The sequence below is a fragment of the Rhinichthys klamathensis genome, unplaced genomic scaffold (genome assembly GCF_029890125.1).
Source record: "Rhinichthys klamathensis goyatoka isolate OS25496 unplaced genomic scaffold, OSU_Roscu_1.1 h1tg000311l_1, whole genome shotgun sequence".
In the NCBI taxonomy this organism is placed as follows: domain Eukaryota; kingdom Metazoa; phylum Chordata; class Actinopteri; order Cypriniformes; family Leuciscidae; genus Rhinichthys; species Rhinichthys klamathensis.
Window position 1 is genome coordinate 1,668,152 of NW_026606829.1, and position 11,899 is coordinate 1,680,050.

The window sequence follows — 11,899 nt, forward strand, 5'->3', positions numbered from 1 at the left end:
TGCTCTTTGATACCGATCTCTCATTTGAAAGTCACGTGTCTAGTATCTGTAAAACCGCATTTTTCCATCTTAAAAACATATCTAAATTACGCCATATGCTCTCATTAACAAATGCAGAACAATTAGTTCATGCGTTCATGACATCAAGGCTAGATTATTGTAATGCTCTACTGGGTGGTTGCCCTGCACGCTTAATAAATAAACTACAGCTAGTTCAAAACGCAGCAGCTCGAGTTCTTACCAGAACCAGGAAATATGACCATATTAGCCCGGTTCTGTCAACACTGCATTGGCTGCCTATTAAACATCGTATACATTTTAAAATATTGTTGATTACTTACAAAGCACTAAATGGCTTAGCTCCGCAGTACTTGAGGGAGCTTTTAAAGCATTATAGTCCTTCACGTCTTTTGCGATCTCAAAATTCCGGCCAGTTGACAATACCTAGAATATCAAAATCGACTGCAGGCGGTAGATCCTTTTCTTATTTAGCACCAAAACTTTGGAACAGTCTTCCTACCATTGTCCGGGAAGCAGACACACTCTGTCAGTTCAAAGCTAGACTAAAAACATATCTCTTTGACCTAGCATACACATAATACATTATAGACTTCGATAATTCAATGTTAGGCTGCACTTCCCTTAAATCCAGATGTACTCGTTACATCATAAGAAGAATGGCATCTACGCTAACTTTAGTGTCTTTGTTTATCCCGAGGTTTTCCTGCAGCCTGCCGGATCCAGGCCGTATCCAGATCTGACGAAGGAGATTCGCCTGGACCCGATGACAATGCAGTGCTGAAGTGTCAACTATCCTCTCCCTATGGAGGATCCCGTTCACACTCTACAGATAAAGCGTTGTTGAAAATCCGGTTTGCGTACCTCGAAGTGATAAAATAAAATTCTGTATCAAATTTATAGGCAAGACAAGTAGTTTGTTTAGGCATGTTTTGTTGGGAAATTACAAATTACACATATTCAAACGAATATAAATATAGAATACATTTTTAATGTGCATGTGAACGCCATCAGGTCACAGGTTCACGTTTAAAGTCTGTTTAGAGAGAACGCCGTCGTCTTAGTGGCCCCTAATGTAATAACAAATGATAATTTTGCTGGAAGTGAATCAATCAAAACCAACTTTAGCTGGAAATAACATTATTCAAAAATCGCTATAAAGCCAAAACAATCTCTGTTACCTTAAATTGTATGTTTATCTCTGTAAAGCTGCTTTGAAGCAATCTCCATTGTTAAAAGCGCTATATAAATGAACATGACTTGACTTGACTATATTTCATGCTCCCTTTATAACCCATAAGTAACTGTTTACATACACTGACTTTCAAATACTTGGTCAATTTGTTTTTTGTTTTGTTTTTTAAAGAAATAATACTTTTATTCAGAAAGGATGCAATAATTTGATCAAAAGACTGACTTTTGACAGTAAAGACTTTTACATTGTTAGAAACATTCTATTCTACTACTTCAAAAACATAAACAAAAAAAATCGCACAGACACCAAACATATGAACGGTAGTGTAAATCGGTCCTGGGCCAAGATATGAACCCTGCAGCAATTATGCATGAAATAACTTTCATAACAATATAGAAAAAATATTATTGGCTTGCGTCTTGATTCTCCTCAAAGAGTATTTTATCTTAAGGCCGTGTAAGTGTGCATTTGCATATCTTGGTTTTTGGCATCTCTTTCTCTATGCGAGATACATAAAGATTTTTTACGTGCTTTAAAAAGTCTTTACATGCATCGCTACAGCACAGTTGTTCTTGGCAGAATGACACTGATTACTTGTAATATGGGGTCATGTAGATAAATTCAATTGCTTGATATTGGCAGTACTCAGTCTTTGGATAGAGAAAGAAACCACAATAAACTGATGAAATGTGCCAAAACACTTTCTGGAAATTTGAATGATATTGGTAGTTGGCAGCAAAAATGACAAGAAATTTTGCTGGAGAAGCTAAACCTTGACCTTTTTAAAGAGATTTCTGTTCATATTTTTTTCGAGAGGACTTTCATAGGCACAACCTAATAAGCTGATGAATGCATTACATAGAAATAATGACTTAATATTTTTAGATCAAAAAACATTGTTTATTGAAAGATTGCACAACTGTTCCTAAGTTGCGAAGCTCATGGCAACTTCAGCCTTTTGTAAGTATCAGTAAATTCCTCTCGTGCAATTGCTTTTATTCTCATTAAATTCATATATCTGTTTATTTGAAATGATATCTTTTAGACTAAAAACTGCATGGTGTCCACTGAGCTTAATCAATCACCACAACAATCAGGAATATTTATGAATGATGTCGTTCCATGTGTGTAGAAATCTGTGGAGAGATTCTATAAGGCCTTACTTATCACCCTTATTTTTGACCTTACAAATGCAGCTTATTTTTGTATGCCTGTATGATAAATACTATTAAATGGCCGTTGTTTACAGTTGGACTCATCTCTTTTCTGCTCCTGGCGTGTCTTTGCAGCCAAGCCAGTATTTTCCAATAGGTCTTGGGTAGGGAGGGTTTGCATAGTCAACCCGCTTCGTTCGGAGATTCACTCTGTAGTACATATCTGTAAAGAAATTGTTTTACATACTTATATAATATAATATAAATATACTGTAGGCTAATACAATACTAATATACTGTAGGTAGGCTAATATAATACTATCATTTAAATTTCAGTACCTCCTTTGAAGAAGTAGACACTCTGTAAGGGCTGACGCCTGTGCAGCATGTCATGGACAATGTCTTCCGAAGGTTTGTATCTGTAGTCAGAATCGTAGTCATTTTGTCTATGATAATAGTCTCTGCGTCTGTCCTGATCTTGCCACCTGTCCTGCCCAAACCTCTGAGCATACTCATGTCCAATGCTGATGCCCCTCTCAGCCATAGTTTCCCAGTATGGTGACCTATTCTGCCTGCGCCTGGAGCCCCACTGCTGCCCATAGCGTTGGCCCCACTGCTGCCCATAGCGTTGGCCCCACTGCTGGTCCCAATCCTGCCGATTTCTGTCCTGGCGCCTTCTGTTGGGCCATCTCGGAGTGACGTAGAGTCTGCCGGCTAGCACAGCATCCACAGGTGATTTGATCCCAATCCAGTCTTTGTTGATGAAGTGATGGCCACCGTGATGACTTTGGGCTGGAAAAAAGCAATTAAAAGTTGTGTTATGAAAGCTTTCCCAGGTGCATAATATTGATAGCTTGCCCTAAAAAAGTATTACCTCCACCAAAGAGCTGGTTGAAGTGCTCAACCCATCGGTCGTAGTAAATATCAGTGTATCTGCTGAAGAGTGCTGAGGGAGATCTCAATGACATCTGAATGCACTCCTTATGGGATGGCTGGTGCTTGAACTCATACTGGTAATACTGGTCTCCTAGAAAGAAGAAACATATACTTTATTTAGTAAAGATTAATGAATGATAATTAAATTTAAATTCAATGTGAATTACATATATATATATATATATTTAAAGTTAGGTCTGACCTTTAAAAAAATAAACTTTCTCTTTGCCATGATGGCTGTGAGCAGGAATGGCAAAGGCAGCATCAAGATGGTCTGGTACCTTCTCAAATCCCACAGATATGTCCCGTGGGAAGTCTTCATCTAGCACTCCATCATCAAACCTCCAGTATTTATTACCCTGGGAATAATATAATAAAATATTGTCTTTTTCAATAACGCATTAAACAGATTAAATAACTTTGATTAAACAAATTTGAATTGTGACTATTTAGGCTACTTTATTGTAAATAACACAAATAAACTTTTCACACTGTATTCACTAAATAATTCGGGGTCATTCATACTTTGAAAATGTATGTCTTTCCTTGGCAGTTTATGCGAGTGAAGGCAGCATCTATTGGACCTTTTATTCCCCAGATGTCTTCAATGAGCTTTGGGTACCCCGGTAATACTGATTTCTCATCAAGCTCAAAAAAATATTCTCCTGGTGACAAACATATCACATTTTGAATAAAACAAGTGTGTAAAAGAGAATAAATTAATATAAAAAGAAGAACAAATATTGAACCACGATAAGAGTATAATTACAGAACTACTGCAGAACTTTTTGTTTTATTATCTTACTACCGTTTTTATTTTTTTTGGTCTTTTATTTTCCTTTTACCTACTTACCCATTTTGTATTCATTTATATATATTTAAAAAAAATCTACCTGTAGTAAATATAATTGTATGTTCATTTTTATATTGCTGTTGCCACAGAGTAATGGACGAAGAAGTAATGAACAGAAACAGTCTTTAATAAATTCAACAGGGAATAAACAAACACAACCACGTAAAACGTCTCTGGTTACTTACGTAACCTATGTTCTCTGAATAGGGAACGAGACGCTGCGGAAAGCGCAGTGGGATATCCTCTGGATGTGCCGATTGCCTGAAGCCCTATAGAATCACGCCAATTCATTGGCTGATGGCGCTCGCGCAAAGCTGGCTCCGCCCCGACGCTCTTACGTCGTAGCATGATGAACGCGCGCGCGCCATCTTCTCCTCAGATTTCTCTGCCGAAAAGAAAAACTGTCGGCAGCGCGAGGAGCTTGGCAGCGAACGCAGCGTCTTGTTCCCTATTCAGAGAACATAGGTTACGTAAGTAACCAGAGACGTTCTCTTTCATAGGTTCACTCAACGCTGCGGAAAGCGCAGTGGGAACGAAATACCAAACTCGCCAAGCTAAGCGCTGCCATAACTGGTACCAGACCAAATAATAATAACAACCATGACAGGTTCAAGCAGAAAGAACCAGGGAACCTGGAGTCATGTCAAGATCTAAATTATAGAACCTCACAAAGGTGTGCGGAGAGGACCAACCTGCCGCCACACAAATGTCTTCCAAGAGGGCCCCTCTAAAGAGAGCTTGAGAGGAAGCCACACTTCTGGTGGAATGTGCTCTGATGCTAAGAGGTGAAGGCAAACCACGCACCTCGTAAGCCAGCGAAATAGCATCCGTTACCCAGTGGGAAATCCTTTGCTTTGATGCTGCAAGCCCGCGGCGGCCAGCACCAAAACATACCAAGAGCTGGTTTGATTTCCTCCAACCGCCTGAGCGATCTACATACAACTTCAAAGAACGGACCGGGCAGAGCAAGTTAAGTTTCCTTTCTTCCTCAGAGGCAAAAGGAGGAGGGTGGAAAGCGTTAAGGTTAACAACCTGAGAGCGGAACGCCGTGGAAAGAACCTTGGGTACATACCCCGACCTCGGCCTCAAAGTAACCCTAACCAGGCCAGGAGCGAAGTCCAAGCATGACTCACTAATAGAGAGAGCCTGCAAATCCCCCATCCGCTTTAATGAAGATAAAGCTAACAAAAGAGCAACCTTAAGAGTCAGAATCCGCTCAGGGGCTGACTCCAAGGGCTCGAAGGGAGCCTCTGACAAACCCTCCAGGACGACTGACAGGTCCCACGAGGGAACACTAGGGGGGCGAGCCGGTTTTAGGCGCCTAACCCCACGCATGAAGGCCGAAACTAACCTCAGTTTCCCCAAGGGAATCTCATCTGATTCTCTATGAGCGGCAATAGCTGCGACATATACTCTGAGAGTGGTAGCGGCCGCTCTGGAAGCAAACTTTTCCTGCAGGAATTCCAGCACTGTGCCTACTGGGCAGTTAACTGGGTTCCTATCATGTGCTAAGCACCATGCCTCGAACACCCTCCACTTGGAGGAATATAGCCTCCTCGTTGAAGGGGCTCTAGCATTCGCAATGGTCTCCTGAACGTCAGTTGGGAGATCAAAGCTTAAAGGTAACGGCCTCTGATAGGCCAAACGTACAGCTTCCAAATGTCGGGGCGAGGATGCCATATCCTGCCCTGAAGCTGGGAAAGCAGGTCCTCCCTGACCGGTATCTCCCAGGGGGAGGATTCCAACAGAGGGATCAGCTCCGAAAACCATGGCTGGGACGGCCAGAATGGGGCTACCAGAAGGAGGCGGACTCCGCTCTCCCTCACTCTGGACAGAACCGCCTGGATCAGCTTGATGGGCGGGAAGGCATAGAGTTTCTGCATCGGCCAAGGGTGGGCGAACGCATCTATCCCCAACGGAGCTGGAGGGCTCAGAGAGAACCAAAGCGGGCATTGGGACGACTCCTGAGATGCAAAGAGGTCCACTTCCGCTTTTCCGAACACCTCCCAGATCAGGGCCACCGTCTGGCGGTTCAACATCCATTCCCCAGACCTGAGCTTCTGCCTCGACAGAAAATCTGCTGCGAGGTTCAGAATCCCTGGGACATGAACTGCTCTCAGAGAGAGGAACTTGTCCTGGGACCACAGGAGAAGGTGACGCGCATGCCTGTCTAGGGTGCGCGATCGTGAACCCCCCTGTCTGTTTACATGGGACACTACTGCCATATTGTCCGTTCTGACAATGACATGGTGTCCTTCGAGGAAAGGGAGAAAGTGACAAAGAGCCAGGAAGACAGCCCTCAGCTCCAAGCTGTTTATGTGCCACGAGAGGGTCTCGCCAGTCCAAACCCCACACGCTGGCCTGCCCTCGAAAACCGCTCCTCATCCGGTCAGAGAGGCATCCGTCGTAACCATCTGGCGACGGAATACCGCACCCATACCGACTCCTTTCTGAAGGAAGAGGGGGTCCCGCCAGATTGACAGGGCGCGAAAGCAACTGCGCGACACCTTCAATAGGCGAAGGGCTGGCCCCGTGGGCCGAGCCCCTGAGAGCTTCATCCACCACAGAAAAGGTCTCATGTGGAGTAGCCCCAGAGGTAGCACAGGGGAGGCCGCGGCCATAAGGCCCAGAAGTCTGCGGCAGGTGCTCACGGAAACATGCTGGCCTAGTGCAAAACGGGACAGACATGTCACCAGACTGGAAATCCGTGCAGGAGCCAAACGGGCCTGCATAAGAACGGAGTCCATGCGTACCCCCAAGAAAACCGTGTTCTGAGCTGGAGTAAGAACGCTCTTCTCCGTATTCAACCTCAAACCGAGAGACTGAATATGACGGAGGACAATGTCCCTGTGGTGAGTCACCAACTCTCTGGAGTGGGCTAAAAGGAGCCAATCGTCCAGGTAGTTGAGTATATGGATGCCCTGGAGCCGCAGCGGGGCCAGAGCAGCATCCATACACTTTGTGAACGTCCTTGGCGCTAGAGCGAGGCCAAAGGGGAGGACCCTGTACTGGTACGCTTTTTCTCCAAAGGCGAACCTGAGGAACTTCCTGTGTCGCCGTACGACCTGGATGTGGAAATAAGCATCCTTGAGGTCTATCGTCACGAACCAGTCCCCCAGCCGGATATGAGATATGATGGCCTTCAGCGTCAACATTTTGAATTTTCCCTTGTAAAGAGAGAAATTCAACCGGCGAAGATCTGGTATCGGCGGCAGGCCGCCCCCCTTCTTCGGGACCAGGAAGTAACGGCTGTAGAAGCCCTGTTCGACTTCCCCCGAAGGAATCTCTTCTATCGCCCCCTTCAGCAGAAGGGATGAAATCTCCTGCTGTAGTACAGAAGCCTGAGCGGCGCTGTCGACTACAGTAGGAAAGACCCCGTTGAAGCAGGGGGGGTTGCGACAAAACTGAAGCGTGTAGCCGAGCCGAACTGTGCGAAGGATCCAAGGCGATACCCCTGGTAAACGCTCCCATTCTTGAACGAAATGTGATAGAGGGAGAGGAGTGTTGCAGTGCAAGGGAGATACCTGAGGTAGGGTGTCGCGCTGGTTCCCATGGGGAGGCGCGGATGACCGTGGAGGAGAGCGCTTGGCGTCCTGACACGTACTGGGGGGTAACACCACCTGGATAGAAGTAACTGGGTCCGCCTGCTCCAGAGGAAAACGAACTGTGCCTCCGAGGAAGCGATTGGCGGGTGTAACGTGCACCGGGAGCGAGGGGAGAAAGCAAGACGCGTCTCCTTCCTCCTGCGCCGGACTGGGTGAAGAGAGTGAAACAGGACCTGCACTTCGAAACACGCTGGGTGGCGAAGGTGACAAGGTTGGATGAGGAGAGCCGGGTGGAGGAGGGCAGAAACGCTTGCCCGGTCTGTCCCAACCTCGTAGATCTGGTGAGGCTCTCCTCCTTCTGACCTGCGGGTCAGGAACGGCTCGAGGAGGCTGGAGCGGCCGATTTGTTGGACCGCTTCAGCTGAAGGCGCTTGTGAGGGCGCTGGCGGGGAAATGGACGACCTCGGGCTCCCCAGACCGTAGTTGGAGGGTGGTGAGCCGGGTCACTCCTGCTAGTAGGGAATTCAGCCCTATGAGCAGACCGTTCTCGGGTTTGAGAAGGGGAAGGGTTGGAGTCTCTTGGCCCTCTGACCCTCCTGGGCATAAACTGCCTGAACGCGGCCGACTGAGACTTAGCGGCACGGAACTTCTCAACCACCGTGTTGACCGCCTCCCCGAAAAGACCTGAGAGGGAGATAGGGGCATCCAGGAGGAAACTCTTATCCTTGTCTCGGATCTCCGTGAGATTCAACCAGAGGTGGCGCTCTGCAGCAACCGAGCCCGCCATAGAGCGACCAACAGCCCGAGCAGTGTGTTTGGTGGCTCTTAGGGCCAGATCTGTGGCTTTGCGAAGCTCTTTGACAGCTTCGGGCGTCAGTCCCTCTCCTTCATCCATGTCCTTCAAGACGTCCGCTTGGTAGGCTTGAAGGATGGCCATGGTATGCAGGGCCATGCCTGCTTGACCAGCTGCCATGTAAGACTTCCCAATAAGGGAGGAAGTAGTCCTACAAGCCTTGGAAGGAAGAAGGGGACGCGCCTTCCAGGACGGTGCAGACGACGGGGCGAGGTGGTTAGCCAGCGTGTCCTCGACCGCTGGAATAGCGGAATAACCCTGCTCCACAAAACCCACAAGGTTGGTGAAGTCAGCGGCTGCCGCGTTAGTTAGGCGTGCGGAGAAAGGCTGCTTCCAGGATCTGGAGATCTCGTGATGCAGATCGCTGAAAAAGGGCAGCTTTCTTCGCTCTGGCCTAGAATTAGGGCCACGTAGGAACCTCTCGTCGAGTTTGGACGATTGAGACTCGCGGGGCTCATCAGGCCAGTCAATAGAGAGCTTCTCTGTAGCGCGCGACAGCACGTCAATAAGCTCAGTGTAGGCCGGAGTAGGCCGCGCGTCCTGGCCGCTAGGTGGGATAACGTCATCAGCCAAAGCAGGCCCGAAATCCTCGGAGTCGGAGGCTGCAGTGTAAATCACGTCATCCAGACCGAAAGAAACCGATTCGCGGGCTCCCGGGCTGGGACATAAATAATCATGCGCGAATTCAACCGCGCCGCGTGCGTGCTCGGGAGAGGGAGGGAGAGAAAGGGCGAGGCCCGTCTGCTCATACTCAATATCCTCGAGCTCAACATCCGAGCCCCAGGCCGCGGATCCACGAGAGGCCTCAGCAGTCTCGGGAGCGCGACGGGGGGGAACGAATGACTCCTTCTCAAAAACCGCGAGTCTAGAGCGGAGGGTTTTGAGAAGGAGATTGTCACAAAATTTACATTTCGACAATCCCAATACAGCCTCACGCGCATGCGAAAAACCCATACATTTAACACACTTACTGTGAGGGTCGTCGTTCGAGATAAAACGAACGCATGGCGGAGAGCAGCGTCGATAATCCATGACACTTCACTGTAAGGAGAACAGAGTTCCACTTATACCAGTCGCTGAAGTGTCGAGACGAAAGCTGAAGTTGAATTTGAAGAATTCGGGCTCAGAAAAACCGAACGAAGGGCGAGATGTGACCGCTTCGTGAAGGCAGAGAAATCTGAGGAGAAGATGGCGCGCGCGCGTTCATCATGCTACGACGTAAGAGCGTCGGGGCGGAGCCAGCTTTGCGCGAGCGCCATCAGCCAATGAATTGGCGTGATTCTATAGGGCTTCAGGCAATCGGCACATCCAGAGGATATCCCACTGCGCTTTCCGCAGCGTTGAGTGAACCTATGAAAGAGAACTACAACAATACCAGAAAATGAAACACAGCAAACTGAAGGCTTAAATACACAGAGGACTATTGACTATAACAGAACCGGTATTGAGCTAATTAATAACCAAGGAAACTAACTAGGAACTCTACTCAGGTATAGGTAAAACAGGAACGGAACAGAAAAACAAAAACAAAAACTGACTACACGTTACAATAGGGTGACCATATTTTGATTATCGAAAACAAGGACACTCGGCACAATTTAGTTTTCTTCTTCCTCTTTATCCTGTTTTTCTTTCTTAATGGCCCAATGAAAAATAATGAAAACCAGGAAATTTTCATCACTTAATAAAAAACAGCCAGGACAGCACGTGAAAGCAGGACATGTCCTGGGAAAACAGGACGTTTGGTCACCCTACGTTACAACTGTAAAAAATGTAAAGTCATTTTGTATACTGTTTACATTTTCGTTCTTTGCTGTGAGGCACTTACCTCTGAATGCATATGTAGAGCTGTTTTTGAGCTGCATGAAGGAGTCAAAGGGTCTGCCACTGCAGACCTCAGTGTCAGGGTCTCTGGCTTTTGTTGGTGTGGGATCAGCAGTTGAGTTTGTTCGTGCAGTTGTTGTTGGGGTCTTGATGGTGGAGGGTAATAGAGGGTAATGTGTAGTTGGAGTGGCAGCAGTGGAAATCACTGGTGATGGGTCATCATTTAACGTCGAATCCAAGACTTGAGAAGTTGGTGTTAATAGGCTGAATATATCAGCAAAGGTTGCTGGAGAAGGGGTCAAAATTCTTTGCTGTGATCTGGATCTGATTGGTACCTCTGTGGTATTTGTCTCCTCGTAATCATCCTCAGGGTAAGAAGGAAAGGTGTCTCCACGGGCTGCAACAAGAATAGTTTCTCATGCATCTGTTTTGATCATTGCATTTCACATGTTTATGAAATGGTTGATGAAACCACAATGGTAAACTTACTCCTAATACGACATAAGGACTCATAGTCTGTGCAACAACTCTTGTAGTATGTGCACATAGAGTCACACTGGCAGTTCTTGGTGGCGTCAAACCCATTTTCACAGCGCTCAATACATGACTCTGACAGGAAGAAGAGCACATTTCCAACATAACACAGAAAATATACATCAAATCGTTATAAAAAGTAAGCGTTCTCACCTTGCTCAGCCGCATATGTGAAGAAAAGCAGTCCTAGCAGCAAAAGAAGCCTCATCCTGGTGTCTAGTGAATGTGACTGAAGAACTGAGACCATCAGGACCAAAGAGAAATCAGTGGATCAATAGATTCAGAGGTCACTCACAGTCTTTTGTTTGCTTATTTTTTGCAATATGTTTTCGTCTTTGTTCAAATGTAATCATTAAAACCAGACAGGGATTGTTTTGCTTTCTAATAATAATAACAAAGACAAAGCTGTTTAATGAGGACTACTTTATGTAACATTTCTTTAACTTGAATAATATTAACATTAATAAATCCGGTCATAGTAAATGACTTTGGATGTTTTTGTGGATTACATTATTTTGAGTGATCCATTTAAAGGTATTACAAAACAAATAATGATTGTTTACAACTTTCAAAATGTAAGATAGCCTATAGTCTGTTTAACAGAGTCCACCATGACATACTTTACGGGTATGCACTATAGGGACAAATAACCCTGTTGACTTCTGTGAAAAGTGAATGATTAATAGGTCCATTGGACGCAGGTTACCATTCTGTAACCTGTCAGCATCTACACACAGACCTTGCACAACTGCTTACAAACATGATATTTTCATTTTCTATTAAGGTTTTATGTGGTTACTAATGTGTTCTGGGTGTTTAAGTGTGTTGTTGTGGAGTTTCAAAGGTGTTTTAAGTGGTTTCTGATGCGTTCCGAAGGTGTTTACCATGTTACTTACTATGCGGTTGATGGGGTGTTATGAGGTTGACCCCCCTTAATTTTTTGAGGTTGACCCCCCTTAATTAATTTTTGGTATGTTTTAGCTTACC

At 45.8% G+C, this 11,899-nt stretch overlaps 1 protein-coding gene across 1 annotated transcript; it reads right to left on the reverse strand.

Annotated features, from left to right (window-relative positions):
• Positions 1–2,217: 2,217 nt before the first annotated feature.
• Positions 2,218–11,276, reverse strand: vtna (vitronectin a). Its single transcript, XM_056271199.1, has 8 exons — positions 11,066–11,276; positions 10,868–10,987; positions 10,383–10,775; positions 3,829–3,968; positions 3,506–3,662; positions 3,242–3,394; positions 2,707–3,159; positions 2,218–2,590 (listed from the first exon to the last, which is right to left on the reverse strand). The coding sequence occupies exons 1-8, from the start codon at positions 11,157–11,159 to the stop codon at positions 2,469–2,471; spliced, it is 1,632 nt and encodes a 543-aa protein (XP_056127174.1). The 5' UTR covers positions 11,160–11,276; the 3' UTR covers positions 2,218–2,468.
• Between the last annotated feature and the right edge of the window lie 623 nt (positions 11,277–11,899).

What these genes read in the sequence shown, in the direction of transcription:
- vtna (XM_056271199.1), bottom strand. Translation starts at nt 11,159, where the DNA reads ATGGTCTCAGTTCTTCAGTCACATTCACTAGACACCAGGATGAGGCTT. An exon ending in GAAAGACATACATTTTCAAA is followed by an intron (nt 3,663 to 3,828) that starts GTATGAATGACC and finishes TATTATTCCCAG; the next exon opens with GGTAATAAATACTGGAGGTT. An exon ending in GAAAGTTTATTTTTTTAAAG is followed by an intron (nt 3,395 to 3,505) that starts GTCAGACCTAAC and finishes TCTTCTTTCTAG; the next exon opens with GAGACCAGTATTACCAGTAT.